Source organism: Homalodisca vitripennis, chromosome 1 (assembly GCF_021130785.1).
Source record: "Homalodisca vitripennis isolate AUS2020 chromosome 1, UT_GWSS_2.1, whole genome shotgun sequence".
In the NCBI taxonomy this organism is placed as follows: Eukaryota; Metazoa; Arthropoda; class Insecta; order Hemiptera; family Cicadellidae; genus Homalodisca; species Homalodisca vitripennis.
In genome coordinates, this window is record NC_060207.1 from 104,345,400 (window position 1) to 104,369,511 (window position 24,112).

Consider the following 24,112-nt stretch of genomic DNA (forward strand, 5'->3'; position numbering starts at 1 on the left):
ATGTTAAATAACGATTCATGTCTGGGTGTGGTCGGTATAATCCCAAAGTACCCAAATTACTTTACAAACAGCAACATAGTAGATAATAGTCAAAGACTATAATAAATAATTAAATATTAAAATGAGTAACAATAAAACAATTTTGATGTGTAATAAGAAACAAATAGAAACAAAGTGATAATGTAACTAGCAAGATATGTAAGTAAATGTAACAACCATAAGAAAAAAATAGCCTCATTTGGTTGGATCGGAATCGTTTTATTCTCAACGCCTTTGTGGATTTGGATTTGATTTGGTGGAATTTGGAGTTTGGAAAAATGGAAGCGTTGGGATTGTCTTAAGTTGTGCTGTGGTGTTGTTTACTATTTTGTTGTAGGATGGTAAAAATGGACGTGTAAACACAATCATTGTGAATACACGTGAAATTATAACAATTTAGAAACATTATGTTGCTTGCGGAACTTTGAATAAATATAATTACTGTAATATGTCAGGATACAGGAGAGTTAATTACTATGAACTTTGCCGCCTATGTACAGCTAGTGAAGGTACAAAAATGCATATTTTTAGGGAAGAAGGAAGAAGGAGGCAACTTCCATCAAAAATCCAACTGTGCCTACCTCTTCAGGTTCGTTTTAGCTACCCTTGCTAACTTATCAATTTCTGCTACTCTTGCTAAGTTAAAACATAAATTTTACTTAATGCCTACTATTGGATACCCTACAGTTTGATAGGTAGAATTTAGCTACTTATCATGGAGTTACTTGGAATAGTTCCAAGTTGACAAACTATAGCTTGTATTTTTATACATAGACAACACAATTTACAACTAAACTGGATATGTTCATTTAAAATTTAGCTTAGTTGTTATTAGTTATGATTTACCTTTGTAGCCTAGGTCTTTAACACTGGTAGTGACAATGCTTAATTTGTGAATTTTTGATCTGTTTTTAATAAATTTTTATAACAAATATAAACTTTGCTTGTTGATTATTTGAATGACACACATGCTTTATGAGTGACAAGGAGTGTAGTTTACAATAATCGGTTTTATATCGAAGAATATAATCATCGATACCTAATTTCACATCTCGAATCCTAGACTATCAATTGATATAAAAGTAGCCTATCTATAGTCCTAAGGTTAAAGGCCAACTTGGCAAATCATGAATTTGACGTACTATCAACATATTCTGCTCATCCTCCTGATCAAAAAATATGGTTTTAGGGGATGCAAATGACAAATAACATGGTTTTAGGAGGTATATACATAAATAGTTCAGTTCTTAATGTTTTAATGTTCTGTTTAAGTGTGCTGTGTCTGGATATCTAAATATTATCTGCGGCTGGGACTGTTAGTGTAGGAATATCTGTTATCTGAATGCTCCAGGGCAGAAGTCAGTGCTTCACTAGATATCGTGTACTGTAGTTTGGATTGAGTGAGTGTGTGACGATCATGGATCAACCATCCACTAGTTCGACCCATCGTAATGAATTGGTGTGTTGGAGTGATTTGTCGGGCATGTTTAGAGTTTACGTTTCGATCGTAACGAGATTATTTACTTTTTAATAGAACATGGAATTATTATGAGTGTATTTGTTCGTCGTGCGGTTGCGTATTGTTTTTAAACCGGGAGACTTTGATGTTTCGTTGCGACAGACAAATTTGTAAAAATAGTCAAAAAAGTTCAAAATGTTGTAATTGTTTAAAATCAACTGAAGCCCACGTGCAACATCTGCACATTCATCGCCATTGTTGTCGTTTTCACTAGCCTTCTCCCACACAAACGAAATAACAACAACTGTTAATGTCGTATTCGATAGTATCGATATTAAAAAATGATAATCGTTTATATTGCTTATACCGATTGTTTATACCGATTATATTGTAGCCCAATATTTTTGACAACTTTCACTAAACATCATAATCAAAAATTTTGATGATAAAAATTAATGTTTTTAAACTCATTTTGCAGATGCTAACTTAATACTGATCAAATCGAATTATAACCTATAACGTTCAAAAGCCCATGAGTTCTTCTTTAGTTAGTGTTTTTCGATTTCCCGTACTCTGTACTAAACATTAATAAATTACATAATTTTCATCAGCTGTTGTTTCCAGCGAAAAATTGCATTGTTTGTTGTTACTCAGATACAAATGTGTGAATGTCGCTGTTTACAGTCTATTTTGTCCTTGTTTTCTTTTCAATTATGATATGTATATTATTATGTAGTTACTAATTGTTAGAAATGATATTATTGCATGCAAATATTGTTTATGTTTGGGTCATTCCATATAAGATCACACAATATTTTAATGAAATATCACCCACCATTTCCATGAAACTTTGTACATTTGCTTATACGTATGCTCTAAGAAGACATTTTTCCCAGGTTAAGTGTTTGAGAGGGCTTCTTAGCCCTAACTTCGCTTGGTAAAATAAGACATTCTTTACTTTTTACATTTTAAGTGTAATTGGGTACTTTGGGATTATACCGACCACACCAGTATGAAGAACACAAAAATATAAATTTATAGAAACAAACATGATAGAACGAAAAAACAACTCTTCAATTACAAAATTACAAACTTACAAGCATTTCCAGGTATTGTGATCGGTATTGTTGTCGCTGTTATCTTATCTTTCTCGAGAATCCTGATTACGGCAGGCCGCGCGGCATCACGTGATTTGCACGGTACATAATTACCTTTCCATTACAATTCAATTTATATTTCTGATTAGCCCCTCTAGAATTTGATATTTTACTGATAGGTACTATCTCGAGGGATGTTTTTCTTTCGTCGACATCAGCGCGGGGCAGCACCGAAGGTGCTGCCGAAGCCCGCGCTGATGGCCGGAGGCACTCGCATTTTGGGTGGCGGAATGTGATCAAGAATAAAAACAAGTTTTGAGTGTTTTTTTAAATAAAGAGTTTAGTTTGGTAAATGTTTGTTTTTGTTGAATTTTTGTGTTTGGAGAAATGTAGAGGTAAAACACGGAAGTACAACAAAGCGATGCACCAGCTGAACGGGCGGCGAGACTCTGCAATCACGTTATCTACTAGACGCTCGACTTTAACCTCTGTCTGAGGATGGGGAGGGGTTTGCGATAAGACAATTCCTGTTTTATATTGACGAAATATTGTTCTACGCTAATCTAGTAATCAGTAGAAACGAAATGTGAAATAACGATTCATGTCTGGGTGTGGTCGGTATAATCCCAAAGTACCTGTAATTGTTGTGTTGTCATTCCTTTTTTTAATAGAATTTTTTTTTCAATATATTACGGTATTTTGCTTCCAAAGAATTGCTTGGAGGAAATGAGTAATATATACAAAAGTTATCATATTTCAAGTATTAATAAAGAGTTTGGTTTGAAACTTTCCCCCCAGTTTAATGGAAGCATACAGTTTATAAAACTGCATTCATTTAAGTATCCAAGGATTAAAACGAATTATAAAAATCGTATTACATGACATTATTAGTAGATTTCGTCTATCCAAACCTAACCAGTTTTGATGAGAATAGTATATACTAACAATTTAGACACAATTTCGAACGTTCCTTAACTATAAAACTTGGGCCTAGATGATCTATACTGCTACCCGTCCTACTCTACACGATAGCCACACAACGACTCCAACACAACATCCGCCCTGGCAGCTTGTCTATTGTTGGCAGGAATATGCCTACCAGAACCTGTTCTGAAGTATTCCATATAGTAGGAGGCTCCCATTGTTAAAGTTATAACTAATTAGTCGGTCCAGCTAGCTATCTTGTTTATGGCTATTGATAAATTATGTGCCAAATTCAAATCTATGTCACTCATTGCAAATGTAAAATCTGTTTGGAATCAATGTATAATCTGCTTAAAGATTAAAAATAATGATTGTGCTACAATTAACTTTGTAGAATAAAGATTTTCATGAATTTACAACGGATTTATCATTTGATTTCATTTATTAAACTTTGTAGAAACATACAGCTTTGGACTAGAGATTTTCTGTTTTAATCTTTAGATTGATATATGGCACATTAGATACAATTTTGCACAAGAGATTTACTTTTCTTTTAGATTGATTTATTGTACATTAGACAGAAATACAAATGGAATAACTGTTAACCCCTAAAGTGCGCTAGAATCCCCATATTCATATCTACTTAAACATAGATTCATAAACATTCTTCGCTTTATTTTGATAAAGAATTTGTTATGTTTAACTCACAAGAATCAAGAAAAAATGTTTAAATGTACTTTTGCATTATATTGCAATTTTTTCCGTAGTATTTTATAGACATTTAACTGACTCAAGTTTTGAATTTAGTACAATAAAAGTAAATAACATTGATATTGTTTGTTTTAGCTTTTTCTCCCTTTTAATTTATACTCGTTGCTAAAATACAATAACACACTTTTTCCAATAATTTAATAAAAATCCTGTAAAATGGCTAAGACAGCATGCATAATCATTATTAAGAGCCTGGTTTATATGTGGAGGTAAGTAAGTAACATGATGACTATCCACAAGGCACTAGAAATGGTGCTGTAGTTGAAGCTGTATTGACCACAGAATGCTGGGCTCAGGGTGCTGATAACAGTACACATGTAACTTATAGGTCATTTAGTTTAATAGTATTATTTTGTTAGTGTGTTATCAATTTAGAACATATGTTAAATTATTCTATCCTTTAGAACCTACTCATCTCTGAAACATGAGTGAGGTGAAATAGCATCTCTGAAACGTTTTTCTGATAATATAGATTTTCTCTTATTTTTTTCTAAATATTATATTTTGTTTCTATTTTCTTGAGTGTAATTGAAGTTCATTTCCCGCACAAATTTTAAACAAGTGCAATTTTTATTCATATTACCTAGTAAGTCAGCAAGATAAAATAGACAAGCAACAACAAAGTAAGATCTCTCATTACATTATAGGTACATCGCTTACAAAAAGACACTGGGCGAGTTTAGTTCACACAGGGTGGGGTAAATACCCCTCCGCCGCTGTGACGCCGCACTCTCCAACTATTCCCACCACTGCTCGGCACTCGCCTGCTTGCTCTACCCCTGAACTGGCCACTGCTACAGGCTAACTTCGCACCAAAACGCAAGCTCTCTGGATACATCTATGGCTACATTAGTCTGTTCAATTAATATTTTACTCTTGAACACACAAAAATACAATATACTTATAGAATAGGTAAGTAGCTACATCGTAAACAAAATGGTTCAAGCGAGACACGACTCACACTGCTGATAAAACAGAGGAGATGCTTGTCCCTGCGTGTGGCTGCTCAGATTTTTGGTTCTACGCAGGTTTTTTTGCAAACGGTTGATCTGTAGGATCCCATTGGTTAGCACTAGATCCTGTGGTTCATTGCATGCACCTGATTTACTTGAATGTTTCAGAGGGTGCTTCACCAAGTGGAGCTTCTTAGTTATTATTTTATCTGTTAAAATAACATCACCGTTAATGTTTTAAGTTTAAGTTGTTTTTGAATTTCACTTTAGATTATTAATTACTTATTATATGTAGATTGAAATATTTCATGTGAATTATAGCTTTTTTCTGAAAAGACGAATGTATGAGTGGTAAATAACTTTTGAATTTTATGTATGTTGCATTTTTAGGTTTGTGAAGACGATTCACTTCCAAAAATAATTTGTAACCAGTGTGTTGATAAGCTGGAAAGTTTCTGTGACTTCCGTGCCTCATGTGTTAATGCAGAGGCAATGCTAGAAAGTTATTTTACGTCCTTACGATATTCCGAAGACTTCATCCGGGAGGGAAAGGTTCGTTCCTTTGTAAGTTAATAAAGTATACAATTTAATCATATTCATCCAATGTAGCATTGTATACATTGTGTTTTTAGAGTGTTCTAAAATTAGATGTATACTGATTGAAACAGATGAATAGTATTCAACTTGAGTTAAGTTAAATGTTGCTGGATTTCATGAGTTCATTATGTTAAAATATGTCATATCTCTGTAGTAGCCTTTTAAGCAATGCTAAACCCAGTCAGTTACTGTCAAGCCATTGTAGTAATTGGCATTGTGTAATACTATCTGTTTTGGTGATAAAAAGGACTCTCTATTAGTGATTTTCATACATCTTTGGAATATACATTACTGATACTATTTTTGTCTTTGAAACAGATAGAGTTAACTGTAGTTTTTTTTTTTAATAAAATAATAAAACATTTTTGAAAACATTTTACCTAATTTATTTACACTTCTAAAATAAATATACTTTCCCAATAACTACTTAATTTTTCTGAATCCTAATTTTTATCTTCTCACTATCAATATTCTATCTTTAGTATGGTATACAATATACATATCATTAGATAAAAAAATCATAAGTCTTGTACCTGTGTAACCAGAATTCCGAAAAATTAAAATGAGTTCTTTCAATAACTAAATAAAACTCTAAAACCCAAATCATTCAAAACGTTTAAACTAAAAATATGCCTTATTTCAAGTAAACAAAATTCAGTAATATCAAGTATAGCAGTAGTAACCAATCAATAAAACTGGTCCACATCAATGTCTCACTCTTATTGATAATAATAATAATAATAATAATAATAATAATTTTATTTGTCATGAAAATGTATTACATCATTGACAAAGTCATAGTATATTGCTTATTGTTAACCAAGTCAATACAATAGTCAATAAAGTCTTACAAGTAAATTAAATAAAATAAATAAAAAATCACAAAAAATGACAGTACAAATTGTCAGTAACAGTAACAAACACATTAAAAATCAATACTTTTGGTGTTGAAGAATTCATCTAGACTGTAAAACGGATTCTCCAACAACCAGGAATATAACTTATTCTTAAAGATATCAAAGGGATATGAGCAATATTTTTTCTCCAGAAAGTTATAAATTTTCAAAGATACTACAACATGACTGGTGAGGGTTTTGCTTAATCGAAAATGTCCAATTTCAGCATTGTTTCGATTACGCGTGTTGTGGTCATGAATTTTATGTTTAAAATTTAACAAATTTGGATTTTTATGGATGTAAACCACCGAGTCATATATATACAAATTTAGAACCGTCTGAAAACGAAAATTTATGAAATGGGGTTTGCAATGCTCTCTGGTATCACACTTTTTTAGAGCCCTAATTGCCTTTTTTTGTAATACTAGTATTTCGGAAATTCTGGTTGCAATTACCATATAGGACTAATCCATATCTAAAAAACAGATTGGAAAAAGGCAAAGTAATGCGGCTCTTATAGAATTTAGTGGTACAATATCATTCAGTCTACTCAGAAGATAAATGACTCGTGAGAGTCTTTTATTTAGATAATCAATATGTGTTGCCCATGTCAAATTTCTATCAAGGTTGATACCCAAGAATTTAACTGAGTCTGAATAGCTTTCGTCCAATGACCCAGCAATATGCCTAAGAGTAAACAAACATTTTTGTTGTTTTGTCTTTATTTAGCAAAAACCCATTAGCATGAAACCAGTTTGATGCATTTTTTTAATGTATCATTTGCCAACAGCTCCAGATCATGTACACTTTGACTGACATTAAAAAGTGTAGTTATCATCTGCATATAATATGGTTTTCGAGTTAAGAGATAATGGTAAATCATTTATATAGATTAAAAAGAGTGGGGGGGACCTAGGACGGAGCCCTGTGGAACTCCCCACTCCCACGAGGGCTTCTTTAGACCCACTTACCATTATTTAAAGACCAGTTTGCTTGCGATTGTTAATATATGATTCAAAAAAAATTTAGATTAGGCCCAGAAAATCCGTAATGTTTTAGTTTAGATATAAGAATTTTACTATCAACACAATCAAAGGCCCTGCTCAAGTCACAAAAAGTAGCCCGAGCAAAGCCCTTGCTCTCGAAAGCTGAGTGAATTTGTCTAAACTAATTGATCTAGAGCATTAAAAGTTGATTTTTTCCTTTCTAAAACCCAAATTGTGAAGGTTCCAGAAGGTTATTACTTTCCCAGAAAGTAGTAATTTGCTTACAAAACCAATGATTCAATTAGCTTACCCAATACAGGAATTACAGAAATTGGGCGGTAGCTTTGAGGTTGGTCCTTAGGACCCCTTTTAAAAATTGGATCATACTCGTGAAATCTTGAGTTGCTCAGGGAAAAATACCGTCATGAAGCAGATGATTAATAGACACTGCCAGAGGTTCAGCCACACTACCAATAATACTTTTTAACAAATTGTTAGGACATACTATATATGTCTTGACTATCAGAATTGCTCATTCCCCTGACAGCATCCCAAAACATCATTTGAAGTAACAATTTTCCATTTAAAATGTACTAAGCTATCATTAGAGATTGATTCCATAAGTTCAACAAATGTAAAAACTGGAATTAACAAACCTTATTTTTTAATTTCTTTTACAGATTCGAGAAAAAAATCATTAAACACATCAGGCTCAATATTACAAATATTTTGTTTGCTGTTTGCTGTATTATATTTAATTACATCCCAGGCAGCTTTACATTTATTTTTACTATTTTGAATGTACTCAACATTTTTAGCATGTTTTGCCTCATTTATAGAACACCTGTATTTACACTTCAACTCATAAAACCCCATATTTAGATGTATATTATCCCTGTTACATTTTCTTAATCTGTCCAAGAACAGTAGCCTTTCCTTCATGATAGCTAATTCAGTTGTATACCAATCCTGTTTGTATTTGTTTTTATGCTCTGTTCTTTTTCTATTTACCCTTTTAACAACTTTGTAATGATTAATACTATTCAGTATAACATCAAAAATTTTTAGTAAATAGTGTTGCAGAACTTTGCTTAGTATATTCACTTAACAAGGACGGCCAATCATAAGACTCCAGAAGTAAAGAGAGAGGTTTAATATTCTTTTTAGGTAGTACCATGCTTTGAATACTATTTATATGTTGAGAGGTACCCCTTGAGTCAACAAATCCGTCTTTTTGACATGCATTAAACAAGTATCCCATCATGATCTGAGTAAGGAACTTGAACTGAGTAAGGAACTGACAAATAGTAGAAACTTGTTAAGTTGGATTAAATGAGATTGTAGCTGATCTGTCATAAAAAATTCAGGATTTACATGACATTGTTAAAGAAACCGAAGAAAGAAAAAACTTAAAATGAATTTATTATCGAAAAATAGCATTTTCCACAATATTATCATCATAATTTTTGGCATCTTCTTTTGCCTTTTGTCATTGTCATAAACAAAACATAAAATGTTATATATAATTTTATTTAGAGTAAAATACAGTACAATATACAAGAAATAAAAATTGTGTTTACCTTTACGTTCATGGAGTGGTTCTCTGAAGTTGAAACTTTTATTTTTTCTAAACAGTTTTATGTTCTACAGATAGAAATCACTAAACCCTTCAATTTAAAAACTCAAAATATAAAAATATCTGGGTTTTGATGCTGATTAGGAAAATGTCTACCTACTTATAATGAACAATGAAAACAATGTAAAACTAAACAGAACAGAATGGAGCTGACTCAAATAGCAACAGTTTGTACAACACGATTGTATAGTAGCCAGTGACAACATTAAGAAACATTATATTTATAAAAGTGGGTACATAAAAAGAAAACGTGAAGTTTGCTGATTAAAGTGATATAACTTTTACTACCATATGAACAAAGATTACTTGAAAGATGACATAATTAGCAGATATTTAATGAATCACAAATTACAATTCTGCCAGTTCACAATGGTATAAAATGCATAACAAAGTTCTGCTTTATTTTAACCCCTTAAGAGCAGGGTTTTTAAGCACTTGTATTACCACCACGGCAGGGTGGTTTTGCTGTTCGGAGATATTTTAACATGTTATTTGAAAACTACTAACCAAACGTTAAATATTATTAATATATAACTTATTACTATACTGCCTATTAGAGTAGGAACGTAAGCATTTTTTGAGATATTTGTGAATTTGGAAAAATGGGTCTGCATCAAAGTCGCCAACCAGGTCATCAATAGAGCTGTCTTCTGTGAATAAAGTATTTTTATCACCTGATACTTACGTGGGCTTGTCTAAATACTGTCTTATTTTACTATTATCTGTGCCAGTTTTCGCCGTGAATAGTTACAACAAAACAAACAGATAAAACATGAAAAAGAAACAGCACAATGTGCAGTTCAAGTAACTAGCAACTGCTTATAAAAATGACACATGTAATGTTGTCATAGTTGTTTGAAAATCTGCTAGGTAGCAGCACACACTGGTCGTCTCCTCCATCATTATATTCACACAGTACGTACATTTCCACCTAGAGTGTGCTTGACAGACCAATATAGACAACAAAAAACAGATTGAGATAAAGAACATCTAAATACATGAGTACCTGGGAGTACTCTGCTGGATACGTGTTCACTCAATTACAACCGTTAAGGGGTTAAGACTTAGTAATAGTAGTATAATCCTAGTTTTCAATGTATGTAGGAAATCAAACATTGTAGTCTTGTAGTCAAACATCTAATTCTAAAAAATTACACCTCAGATTCTTTGTTTTATACTCTTAAACAGTTTCTAAGTAAATATAAGGTTTAGCAGAAAAATGTCACAAAAGTATGTTAAGTTATGTTTTTGAAAGTGTGATTTCGTTGTTAGGTCTATGTTAAAGATGACAGCCCACCAAAAAAGAAGACCTCTCCGGAACTAGAGAAACCAAGTATTAAAGTGCCACATGTCCAAGCAGTGCCAGTAGCTTCTATACCGGTTAGTGTAGATGGGCTTAACAACCTGGTACAGGCAACCTCAATCCAGATAGTGAGCCAACCTGAGCAAGAAGAGATCAGCAGGCTGCCTCATTATAGAGGACCTCTTGAGGTGGGTCTCTGAATCTAAACTTCTCTTACCATTAGGCAGTGAGTTGATTATGGAACTGAAAATGCATATTAGGGGAAGAAGTACCCCTTCAGTCTCTTTATTGCAAAAAAATACAAATTTAAAGGCAAAATTTTGTGTACAACACTATAAATAGCAATACTAAAGTTACTACGGTATTATATGTTATATTATATATTATTTATGAGATACCATTTTCAGGTTCCAACCTAAAAGGCAATTATAATAACATTAAAAGCATGAAGCTACAGAAACAGGAATAATCATAATATGACAGATGTGGTTTGAACCCCCTATTGCTTTATAAAATAGATAAATCTAGTTAATTTTACTTGAGCTATTAATACTTTACAACATATGCTTTTGAAAAAATATTGTACAGGAATTGAGGTGGCTGCAATACAAATTGTTTGTCAGTTTCATTTTGTAAATTGTTTGGAGATCATTATTATTAGTTAAAATGCAATGTTGTAGATGCAGCCAACAACCGTGGCTCAGGCTGTGGTGGATACTCCGGCTGTGAGATACTCCTACCAGACTTGCACCAGTATGGCAGCCACTAACACCACAACAAACATAACCCTCCTCAAGACTGAAGACAGCACTCAAACTGACTATCAGAAGGATTTACACAAACCCGAAGTTGTGAGTTGTTACCTGCAGTGATCAGAAGGCTGGAGTGTGTTAATAAATATAGTACAAAAATAGTTACATTTATAAATCTAAACTCTAGAATGTTTGTTATTTACTGAATCCTAGAAATAACTTTATTCAGAAAATAGGAAAAATGTGTTCTCAGTGGCTATAGGTTAATACAGACAATCTGTATTCCTGCACTAGTCTTACTGAAAAAGAAAGCAGGCTTACATAGTCTGCTTACTGTGTTAATGTTTCAATGACTCATATGTTATCAAAGGTCATAATGTTTTTTACCAGCTTATATTTTGCGATTTTTCTACAAAATATTTTATTTAGCAGTAAATGCAGTCGCTTATTGCGATACTTTGACTAAATTCGACGTGCAATACAGAATAAGTGCTGTGGCCTATTTTGACATCTGGAATTCTCTTATCACATGACAACACCAGATCTCACTCCTGTACTTGGCACTGAGCGACTTGCACTTGTTTTGCTATCCAAAGGAATTTCTCGGCAGTAAGCACTTGAACACTAATGACGACGTGAAAGTAGCAGTTAAAGATTGATTATCCCCAAAGGCGGCAGACTTCTATAACTTCAGCATTCAAAAGCTCATAGAAAGTTAAGACGAATGTTTAAACAAAAATAACACTATTTTGAAAATTAAAGAAAGATGTTAAAAATAAAATAAAACAAGGGACTTACTTTTCGTATGACCCCCATACATTTTTATATTAATAACCTAATGAAACAAGTGATTCATGATTTATTGATAATACAAAAATAAAATGATCAGCTTTAAAGTAAAAGTTGTTTCTAGATTCCAAGATGATCTCCAATATACAGGGTGTATATTATGTCTGGAAACACCCAAATATATCCTTTAATAATTTAAATATAAATTTGAAACCTCTTACAATCGTGATAGAGATTGGGCATCTACTTTTTGGAACAATGTTTTGTTATGTCACACCAACGGGGGACGTCCTGCCGAGGGTATCGTGAATATTCTTAATGGAAGCCTATACCTTGTGATACATAATTTTAAAGGTAATAGCTTACTGAATTGAATGCCACAAACCGCATCTCAAAGGAATTATTCTATCAGAAAATAGAGCATTTTTAGTATTGAAAATTTACTGATGTTCAACAATGTAATTTTAACATGGTTCTTGCCACAAAATGTGTTACACTAATTTTTTAGCATTTTTTTAAATGTTCAATTAAATAAAACAAAAATTTCATTTTAAGCTGGTTCTATTAGCACAAATTTGCCAGTTTTTATTACAGTACAATTATGGAAATACTTATGTTATTGATTTCTTATTACAAATAAAAAATAATGTATGCTGTTAGAAAAGTCTTACAACAAACGTTTTACCTGCATTTGGTGTCAAAGCAATTGTTCGAACTGTGTTCCTTCTACGGTTTGACAATGAGCCAATCTTGTGTAAAATGATTCGACAGAGTTGCCTAACATTTCTTCAGTTATCAAAGCAATCTCCTCTATAATCCTGTTTCTTAGGTCTTCCAAATTATGAGGCTTTCTTCTATAAACATTGGATTTTAAATGACCCCATAGGAAATAATCGATTGGTGACAAATCCGGAGATCTTGGAGGCCATTCGATTTCTCCTCTTCGGCCAATCCATTTATGAGGAAACCTTAAATCCAAATACTCTCTTACCTGTCTCCCATAATGGGGTGGAGCACCATCCTGCTGAAACCATACATTATCAAAGTATTCTCCTGATGCAATTTGAATAGCTGGGATTATTTCATTTTGGAGCATATTGTAGTAAAGTTCGGCATTTAAATTTCCATTGATGAAAAAGGGTCCAACAATTTTGTTACCTAAAATTCCACACCATACGTTCAGTTTTTGTGGTTGCTGTGAATGGGACTCAGTAATCCAATGTGGGTTTTCACTAGCCCAGTAACGGCAATTGTGCCTGTTAACATTGCCATTTAGGAAAAAAGTTGCCTCATCAGAAAATAGTATGTTGGTCAGAAAATCTCTATTGTCATCACATTTGCGCATCACAAGTTCACAAAACTCAACTCTTCTGTCGTAATCATCCTCACTTAACTGTTGGACTAAATGAACTTTAAATGGTTTGTATTTATTAATTTTCAAAATCTTACTCACAGACATAGGGTGCATATCATGTTGCTGTGTAGCTTTTCTGAGCGATGTATGTGGGTCTTCAATAAATGTTTGCAAAACATCTAGTGCATGTTCTTCATCTGTTGCAGATTGTATCCTACCCGACTTTGGCCGATTACGTACACTCCCTGTCATTTCAAAACGCTCAATAGTTTTTGATATTGTTGAAACACTTATGGGATTCCTTTCTGGGAAAGTGTCATTAAACAAATTACAAACTTCCCGATAAGATCTTTGACGATCGCCATATCCTCGCATCATCAACAGAGTAATTCGTTCTCTTTCAGACAATTCCATTAAAATGCCAAATAAAAACTGAACTACTGTAATTAGATAACTTGTTGACAGCAATGCTTCAGAGACACTGATTAACTCGACAGGAATGATATGACCTTTGTCCATTTGTAATTCCCAAGCTTAGACCTGTCTAGTGAAAGCTCCATGCTCAACAAACTGAAACCTGTAGACCAGATGATTAATAACACAATAATGTTTCTCATAGGCTAGTGACCTTTGTCTCTTTAAACCTTCCTGCTGACTGGAAAACACCAAGTACAGATTCATAAGTAATCAGAGAAAGTGACTCATAAGTTTTATTCATTGTAATAAAAACTGGTAAATTTGTACTAATGAAACCAGCTTAAAAATAAATTGTTTATTTTATTTTAATTGAACATTTAAAAAATGCTAAAAAATTAGTGTAACACATTTTGTGGCAAGAACCATGTTAAAATTACATTGTTGAACATCAGTAAATTTTCAATACTAAAAATGCTCTATTTTCTGATAGAATAATTCCTTTGAGATGCGGTTTGTGGCATTCAATTCAGTAAGCTATTACCTTTAAAATTATGTATCACAAGGTATAGGCTTCCATTAAGAATATTCACGATACCCTCGGCAGGACGTCCCCCGTTGGTGTGACATAACAAAACATTGTTCCAAAAAGTAGATGCCCAATCTCTATCACGATTGTAAGAGGTTTCAAATTTATATTTAAATTATTAAAGGATATATTTGGGTGTTTCCAGACATAATATACACCCTGTATATGTATAATTAAGTTACTTATATAGAGAGTATGGATGGTAGAGGGTATTCCTTTTGTTTTACAAAATTTTTATACACACTACAGAATGATGGTGCTGTAATTGTCTATAATATTATTTCTTATTAATGTAGGAAAATTTGAAATTCAAATTCTTATGCAAAGCTGATGTCTGGTTACTTTTTCCTTGTGTAAATTTGTATCTATTTAAAATCCTATTATATAATGCCTAATGCTATTCCTATTGTTTCAGAACCACCAAACAATGGACCAAGGAACAACAACTTACTATGTTCGAGTTCCGAATAATGTTGAGGTAAGAACTAATCTTTACAAAATATTATATAAGTTTTTGGTTGCAATAACCGTGAGGTATCATAAGGTATCTTGAAAATCTCAAAAAGAAAGTAATTAAACCTTTGTTTATATCCATTTTCTTACATTTTAGAAAGCAGATTTTATCAATCGTTTTATGTAAAAAGACAAATGTCAACCAAAAGATATCGCCAGCACAAAACAGAATCCTTATATGCTGTATGTCCTTGTATGTCAATTTAACATACAAGGTTATTTTTTTTGTTGTATTTTTTTAATATTCAATTTACAGTATACATAATTTCATGTATTATGTCTTACTTTTAATTTTGTTGTTGCAAGATTATTCTCAAAAGTTATTTTGCCTTAACCAGCTAATCTATATTATACTATCATAGACAAACTTTTTAATCACTAGAATCTCTTCCAGCTTGTTTATGAATTTCTGAGTTTGTAAAACATTCTGTTTGTTGTTGCACAGCATGAAAGTTCACCTGGACAGAATGAAGAAACAGAGGCTGTAGAAGGAGAAACACTGCATCAAGCCATTACATTTGCACCTAGTCATGGCCAAGATATGTTAGTTCATTTTGGTTTCAATAAGGACAACAAGGACCAAAACAATACAACTACGATACTAAGGACAGATGACCGGTAAGATAAATGATAATGTGCTGCATTCTCTTCCGTTTTCTTAGAATATGTAAAATTTAAACTTTTTAGACTTGAAAGTCCATGTGAATGATTAAACATACAGGTTTATATTTTTTTTAATGCTGTACGATTTGAGTAATTCAAAATAATAACTAATCATTTCTACGATGAATAGTAGTTTTAACATTATTATTTGATAACATAGTTTTATATAAGTTTGATATATTAATCTGTGTTTTTGGTGATTGTGTGTAAACAAAAAGATATTGAACAACATGAATTCGTCAATTTAAGGTTAACCCTTTCCACTCGGATTTTTTTTCACTAGTCTGCCCCCTCAGCTCGTATTTATTTTAGCATATTTTCAGTAAAAACCCATTTTTAGCAAACTGGAAGTCAATAAAGTATATACATTATTATATTGTATAATAATTTTTATTTTATTTCTAATTTATATTTTAGAGATATAAAATTTGATAATTACACTAATAAGTTTTATATTTTAGCATGGTATGGTATCGTTCAGAACACTCTGCAGGATGAAGACCAGGATTTTTTGAACAGGTTTTACAATAGTAAAGTGTTTCCTTTCTTCCTCCTGGCACCTTTCTATTGCTACAAACAGCACAGTCTTTAGTTTTTTTTGTTGGATGAGCTGCAAGAAAGTGAGGTTGTTTGTTTAGCCTTTCTTCTTTTTCTATTGATGAAGGACGACCCCGCTTCAAACTCATAGGGTTACGGACATGGCCTACAAGTTCAGTGATAAGGATTTCTCTGAAATTCCTGTGTTGAATTGTTTTTTCTCCATGGTTTTGTTTATTCGTGTTGAACAAGAGAAAGCTATTTACTATTCCTACTTCCAACATCCAGAAAAATAGCTTTCTCCACTACTTCAGAGATTTACGGGGAAATTTGTAGGAAGCAATATAGTGGTCTGCTTGGTCCAAGCCACCCATATATTTGTTATACTGACAGATAACTGTTGGCTTTTGTATGTTTATTTGATTATCCTTGCCTTAATTAAGTAATTCAGCAATAACTTATGAATCAGAAAGAAAAGAGGTACTTGGTAACGACATATTGAGTCACTAATGCGAACGCGTCTGAAAATTGGTTAGGAAACGTGACTACAATGACAAAGCAAAATAAATCAGCAGCCGACCAATCGTAGTTCAGCTGTCATTTATTAGTTCCTGAGAATTCCGTGCGATCGCAGCACCAATCGGAAACATCGTAGGCCGCCTAAAAATAAAGAAAAGCTGACGTCACTGCAATGTCGGATGGCGTCCGACATACGAGCGGAACGGCAAAATAGCAATGTCGGACAACGTCCGACATACGAGCGGAAAGGGTTAAACCAGTACTGTGGTCTTGTGTTGTATTAATTTAAAAAAATCTATTAAAAAAGGAAGAATCAACACTTACTATATCTAAATTTCTTTACTGCCGTTGAATAATACATTTACAGTAGACATTGTCACATAAGTAATCTACATAGAAATTCAGTCTCTAATAATTAAATTTTGAGATATAAAATAATACAATTTCAGTCTTAACGGGTTTAATATTCAATAAGAAAGATATTTATAGAATATGTTTTGGTACTATAATATAAATCGTGAATTATAATAAATAAATTACAATTAAAAATATCAAACAATTAAAAGCTATAAAACAGAATGAAAACTGAATTATTAGTTATTTGAAACAAATCAAATTTACATTACCTACCGAAATTGTTATAGATCGGCAATATTTTCAACATCAATAAGCATTGATATAACATAATTGTATTTTCATAAAGAATATTTTATTGTTTTTAAACACATATTGTTTTTAACAGTGTGCAGTTAAAATCTATCTATACAAAATCTTTAAGTTTCATGTCATATTTTAATTATAATTTGAAAACAGCCTATTAATTAATATTAATACCTAAATTTAAATGAGAGAAATAACAGGAACAATGCAAAACCATAAATAGGCCTATAATAATAAATAACAGTTCATTGAAATCATGATTAAAGTAATAATAATAATAGTTCTATAAAAATGACATGTTATTAAAGGTATAAGTAAGATAAATAAATGGATATAACTAATATAAATGATGTTAACATATAAGGGTAGTCTGAAAAGTATCCGACTCAACGTCAAAATGGCAATAAAAAGTAAATAAAAACTGCTAAATTTTGTTGTTCATATTTTGACAGTGTTACTCACCAAAATATCAGCCATTTTGGACGCTCAATTTTTATGTAACAGTATAAGTGAGTTAATGTGATTTTTTTGTGTGAAAATGAACAAAACTGTGTTTTGAGCTGTCATTAATATATTTGTTTTTGAAATGCAATACACCTTCACACATCAAAGATAAGTTGGATTCTGTGTATGGAGACTTTGCACCATTATTTACCACAGTGAAATTTTGGGCTGTTGAATGTAAACATGGCCGTAAGAGCTTGGGAGAAGACAAATTTTCAGGATGTTTAAAAACTATTGACGAAAACATCACCAAAGTTCACCAAATGGTGCTAAACGACCGTTAAATTAAATTGAGAGAGATAGCAGAGGTTATGAACATGTCAAAAGAACTTGTTTGTCACATATTTAATCAACGTTTAGACATGAGAAAGCTGCCTGTGCGTTTGACCAGAAACTGATGAACATTTACAACGCTCTTTTGGCGCAGTTGAGGTGAAATAAATCCAAGTTTTGGCACTAATTAATGACTGTAGATGAAAATTGGATACAATCCAAACAGTGGCCTGCAAAGGGGGAACCGGCTCAAAAAAAGTAAAAACTTTTTCTGACTGGGGAAGTGATTGCGATTTTTTTTGGGGGATAGTCATATAGTTATTTTCATAAGTTACCTTCAAAAAGGAAAAAACTATTACAGTAGCGTATTATGCATCTTTAATTGACTAGCTCTTCAGCTAGTCAAATGAAAAACGGACCAGCAGAACTTGTGGAAAAACGGCCACATTTACAGAAAAATAAGACACTGTCTCAGCGGTTGCCATGGTGAAAATCCAGGTTTGAACTGCTTGACCATCCACCTTAATTACCAGATCTAGCCCCAAGTGACTTTTTTTTGTCCCCTTATGTAAAAAGTGCACTCTGAAGACAAATATTTTTTTTACAAATGAAGAGGTGATCACCTGAGAAAAGTGCAGAGTAGTATTTGGATGGGTTCCAGGAGATGGGAGCATCACAGGGAGAAGTGTGTGGAGTTACAAAGAGACTATGTTGAACATTTTTTTAACTTTATTATTAAGTAACTAAAGAGTGAACACGCAACTTCAATTTCCCAAAGTTGTTTAATGTAGTACATCCTAATAATATTATAATAATACAAAAGTGCCTTTGTTTGTTTTCCTTTCACTCATAAACTATTCACCCGATTGTACTGACATTTCACTTGGACATTCTTAGGGTTCCTGGTATGAATATAGGACTATTCTTATTTCTAAAATCCCTCTGGTCTACGCCCCACTAGTCTGTAAAGTAGCAAAAAAACCATCTTAGTCTCTAAAGTTGTGGAATATTTATTGAAAGATCATGTGAGATGTAATCAAACCCCTCCCCCCCCATTAGGTTATCCTAGATCCGCCTATGATTGTAATCGCCTCTTGCTATGAATCGAGAATGTACAGTTGAAAATTGATTTTAAACCAAAGTTCTGAAATGTTAAATCTAGGAGGGCATAGAAGAAATAGCTCAGATAATATTTAGTTACAATTTTGGAAGCTTGTGATGTCTTATAGTCTTCTTAATAAGCACAGAAATTCTACTGTGAGAGATATTATTGTGATAATTAGTTCTATAAACAAAAAAAATTAGAAATTTAACTATTTTGTTAAACATTGTTTTATAACAGCACAATCATAATGTTTAACTACTATTTTAATGATAATATTTATGTTTCATAATCCAAATTTAACTCAGCTCAAGCATGTCAAAGAGACTGAAACACTTTTTAAATTTAATTTGTGTAATGTAAGTGCTGGATCAGTAGTGAATACAGATAACAAATGCAAATACCCTATACATTTTATTCCAGATTGAGTTAGTGGCGAAATAAAAACATCTAACGAATTGGAAGTACTTGATTTAAAGTTTGTTTTTGTAAATACTATCAAAATGCTGTTATAAGACCACCTTAATGAGGAAAACGGTGAATGTTAATGTGCAAGTGTGTCTAGATACTCAAGATTGGTTGGCTCCCTAAACTTTTTTATTTGGCATTTTTTACTCTAACATGCTTTAATAAACCATTCTTTCCCAGACCCGAAAAAGCAAGACTTCTACAAACCTATCATAAATTATTACTGAAATAATTTATAAACTTCCTAACGATTTTCCCCTTATAACAGGAGTAGATGTTTTTGGCCGAAGTAGGCATCACAGTCTTATGTGTTTACGTGTATTCTATTTATACAGACAACATGGCAAACTCTATTATGAGACTGGAAATATCTTAGACCAGAAGTCAACACTTTTTTAAAGGAGTAGGTCTTCTAGATGTACATACACTCACACACCTATATATATATATATACAACATCGTAAATACATTAGACTAGAAATGAATTTAAACGTCTGGAAGTAAACACTTTTTACCGAAGTAGGCTTCTATGTCCTAAGTACGTAAATATATTTCCTTTATTGGGACAATGAGGTAAACTCAACTATGACACTGGTAATATATTAGGCCAGAAGTATATCACAAGAGTTGAAAATAAGTGGTGTTTGTAACCAAAGTAGGCTTTTGATACCTATGTTTAGAGGTAAACTCAGCAGTGGCATCGGAAATATCATTAATTTGAAACAGAAATACTTATATAGTTTCACATGGCAATACTTGATATAAAGAGTCGCTAAAACTCAGATCATCTAACTGTGAACAATGAAATAATATGTACCTAATCATATGCCTGTTTACGTTTGGAAAATATCACAGGGGACTATCATATACATCGTAAGTGCTTTGACTAAGTAAGCTACAAACTTAGATTTAAAAAATTGCGTAGAAAACCGTTGGTTACAACTAATAACTTATAAAGACTGGTGCAGTGCTGCTGGAGTTTATAAGAGTATTATGTTATCTGATCAAGATCAGTGAACATCTTTATCCAATCTTGTTTTAGATGTAATCATAGTAGTTAACTGCCCTGACAAATATATTTTGGGATCTCTTTGATGCTTAAGACAGCGAAAAATATAGTTCAGTTATCATATTGGATTATTTACAGGCTTTCGACTCCATAAGTCACAAGATCTTATTGGCTAAGATGTACTTTTATGGTTGTAGTAAAAACTCTATTGAGTTGAAACCTAATGCAGATACCAGGTACCAGGTTATGAAGGTTGAGAATGAGACATCTGCCTCATTAGTTAGTAACAATCTGCCTCATTAGTTAGTGACAATCTGCCTCATTAATTAGTGGCAATCTGCCAATTAGAAGGTACCTCAGGGAAGTTGTTTTGTTCCAGTACTATTCAAATTGTACACTTCTGACTTCCCTATGTATATTAAACATTTGCACAGCACATCTGTATGCTGATGATTGCCAGTTACACTTGTCCTCCTATGATCCTAGCTCAGTTTGTGAGACCATCACCCATATTAATTCTGACCTTGAAAACATCAGTAAATGGTTTATAGGGTATGGTTTAAAGGTCAATCTAGGCAAGTGCACTGCCCTTCATGTCATCCCACACAATCTGGTACAGGCATTGATGGGCAGGGGTGTGGTGATCACTCTATATGATGAATTTTTGGCAATGTGTGATCAAGTCAAAGTGCTCGGCATCATGCTTAATCACCTTACATTCGGTGATTAAATCACTCATGCTATTCAACGTGTTCTTGGCAAACTGAGAGGTCTCTTCAGATTCAGAAGTTTGTTGCTGGAATTCGTTAACCTGAAGCTCGTGCAGTCGATCGTCTTTTGGTTATTTACTATAGCTATCCTGTGACGGTAATAGCATCTCACGGTGAAACTTCAAAACTCTTATTATACGTTTAATTTTCAATTGGAGGTGATTTTACCACATTCCCCTATCAAAAGGTAATCAAGTTGCTGCTGATGGAATCCGTTTGCAGGCTGCTTACGTCCTGTATAGTTCACAATGTACTAACACACAAGGAACTGCAGTACTTGAGTGAGCGATTGTTGTTTTGGGAGAACGTCTTGCAATGTAGCACCTCTCATAGCTAAATGCAAAATTTTCGTAATGTCAGACTTGAATTTGGGAGGAGGAGATTTTCATATTTTGGTCTTAAGTTGTACTATGACCTCCATGCAAGCCTCAAAGCAGGGTTTAAGCTGAGATGAAAATTTTCGTAACAAAAATGCTACAAGCTTTTTAGCAAAAACGTTTTGTCTTGTAGCACTTATTAATGATATTGGTATTCCACAAAAATTACAATAATACTTATCGAAAGCAGCTTTTAGTTCTATAATACTTGAGCCTCAAACAAATATTTACATTAATAAATATACTGTTGTTAAAATTTTTAAAACCTTAATAATTAAACAATATTTTGTTAAGAGGTTTTATTAAAGCCAGTATTGTTAGAAAATACAATTTTTAAGTTATTGTAAAACTATACAAGAACCAAGCCTTTTCTCAGTTTAAAACACAAAATAAAATTAACTGGTATGGTTATTTTTAATAAAACAAGTAACTTTTAACATCAATTTATCTTTAAAAAACTAATTAAGTCCTACCAACATCATCCAAACAGTAGCCTTCTTTCTTTTGTAAACACCAATGTTTAATCCTCATTGAAATAGACCTTTCTATTAGTGCCTTCAACAGACATCATTAACAAATTTTGCTTAGATTGTTTAAGCTTAACCTTTCATGAATGTCTTACAGTAATCCTATTAAGACCAAAGTTTTAAACAAGATATGAACAATAGTACTAACTTAGATATTGTAATTGAGAGTTTTTTTTAATTATATGGATAAAACATTTTATTGAACCAGTTGTTTGTAAACCTTTTTAACTCTTATTCCCAGTGGGGTTCGGTCAAAAAAATTGGCATTGAGCTTATAGTCATATTTTTGTTTTAAAGGCAATTTATTTTTGTAAACACAAATAGTACTACAAACTATATTTTTTAACACCACTTTATCTTAATTAAACTGTTTTTGTTCATTTGCCATGGCTGGCACCTGCTCGGAACACACAAATCGTCAGACTGTCGAGGGCGATGTTGCAACAGTTGTGTGTGGTCTACTCACATCCTTAAGGGCAAGAGGAAGCTGTAGAAAATTATATATTGTTTTAATATATTGGATCACTTACAATCAAGCTTAAGTTTAATGTAACTCCCATAATTTTAACTCTATTAGATAGTTTGTGGTTAATGTTCAAACTCAGGTATCTATTCTTTTTGATCCGAGAGTAGGGAGACATTTTCCAACCAGACAGTTTGTCGACCGGTGACAACAGTGCCTATTTAATATAATATATGTATGAAATTAAGTGTGATGAGTAAATATTATGATCATCTTAGTATCAGTGAAAAACAATATTTGTATCACTGTAAAATGATTTTTAAAATCCTATATACTTTTCGCAGTTAGTTTTCCTTTCTCGCTTTTGTCGCAATTTTGCAAGAGCTTTTCTCAACAGCGTCGCATTTTCTCTGCTTATTTCTTAAAATATGAAAATTTTGATCGCAGTTTAAACCCTGACTCAAAGAATACAGTTATAGCTCTTTGAAAGAAAAACTTAAGGAATTTTTAAATATTGACAACGAATATAGTTTAGCTGTTAAGATTTTATACAGTTTTTGGTATAAAAACTTTAAATGAGCAACTAGATTTTAATTTATGTATTTAAGCTATTGTTTAGTTAAGAATATTTAATCATATTTTAATTGTTATTTTGTATATAAAGGCAGTTTTATTTATTTATTTGCTTAGATATTGCTTTTAACATAAAAAATTGGCTGAAAGTCAAAATTAAAGTAATCTAGTTTGTAAGTTTGCATAACAATTTTTGCTATTGCATATTTTGCTTTGACTTGTCAGCTGAATAATTTAGGTTCGCTGTTAATCAAAAGCTCTGTTTTGGATCTGTAATCAATTTTAATCATTTATATTTACTTTTTCCGAGTGATAGGTTTGCACGAATAATTTGGATGGTGTTCAAAGTGTGATGTCTCTGTAAAGAGGTTTTAGTAAGGACCAATTAATGATTGTTTGCAAATTTACATTGACAGATCTTCGACAGATTGTTGTTACTGTTCTTTAACCCTTTAAGCATGCTAGTCCATACGGTGGTACTTTCTGACCAAGGTAGGTCAAACTCATTTTGAGTAGGCCTATGTAGTAAAAACTCATGTTCACTAACATTGTCATGGTCAATATCCATAAGTACAGGAACTTGATTACCTGTAGG

At 32.4% G+C, this 24,112-nt stretch overlaps 1 protein-coding gene across 4 annotated transcripts in view; it reads left to right on the top strand.

The window, feature by feature from the left end:
- The first annotated feature begins 304 nt into the window (after positions 1-304).
- The window catches only part of LOC124368534 (zinc finger protein 114-like), a 43,665-nt gene continuing 19,857 nt past the window's right edge, over positions 305-24,112 (top strand). For 2 of the 4 annotated variants that reach the window (XR_006922962.1, XM_046825778.1), the window contains exons 1-6: positions 305-628; positions 5,634-5,807; positions 10,631-10,849; positions 11,342-11,512; positions 14,975-15,037; positions 15,518-15,690. Coding sequence is in view for 3 of the 4 variants with exons in the window: in XM_046825778.1 (XP_046681734.1) it covers positions 488-628; positions 5,634-5,807; positions 10,631-10,849; positions 11,342-11,512; positions 14,975-15,037; positions 15,518-15,690 (941 nt within the window). In the remaining variant the exon portion in view is untranslated. The remainder of the gene's footprint in view (positions 629-5,633; positions 5,808-10,630; positions 10,850-11,341; positions 11,513-14,974; positions 15,038-15,517; positions 15,691-24,112) is intronic. The other 2 variants (XM_046825787.1, XM_046825793.1) reach the window with 2 other exon arrangements.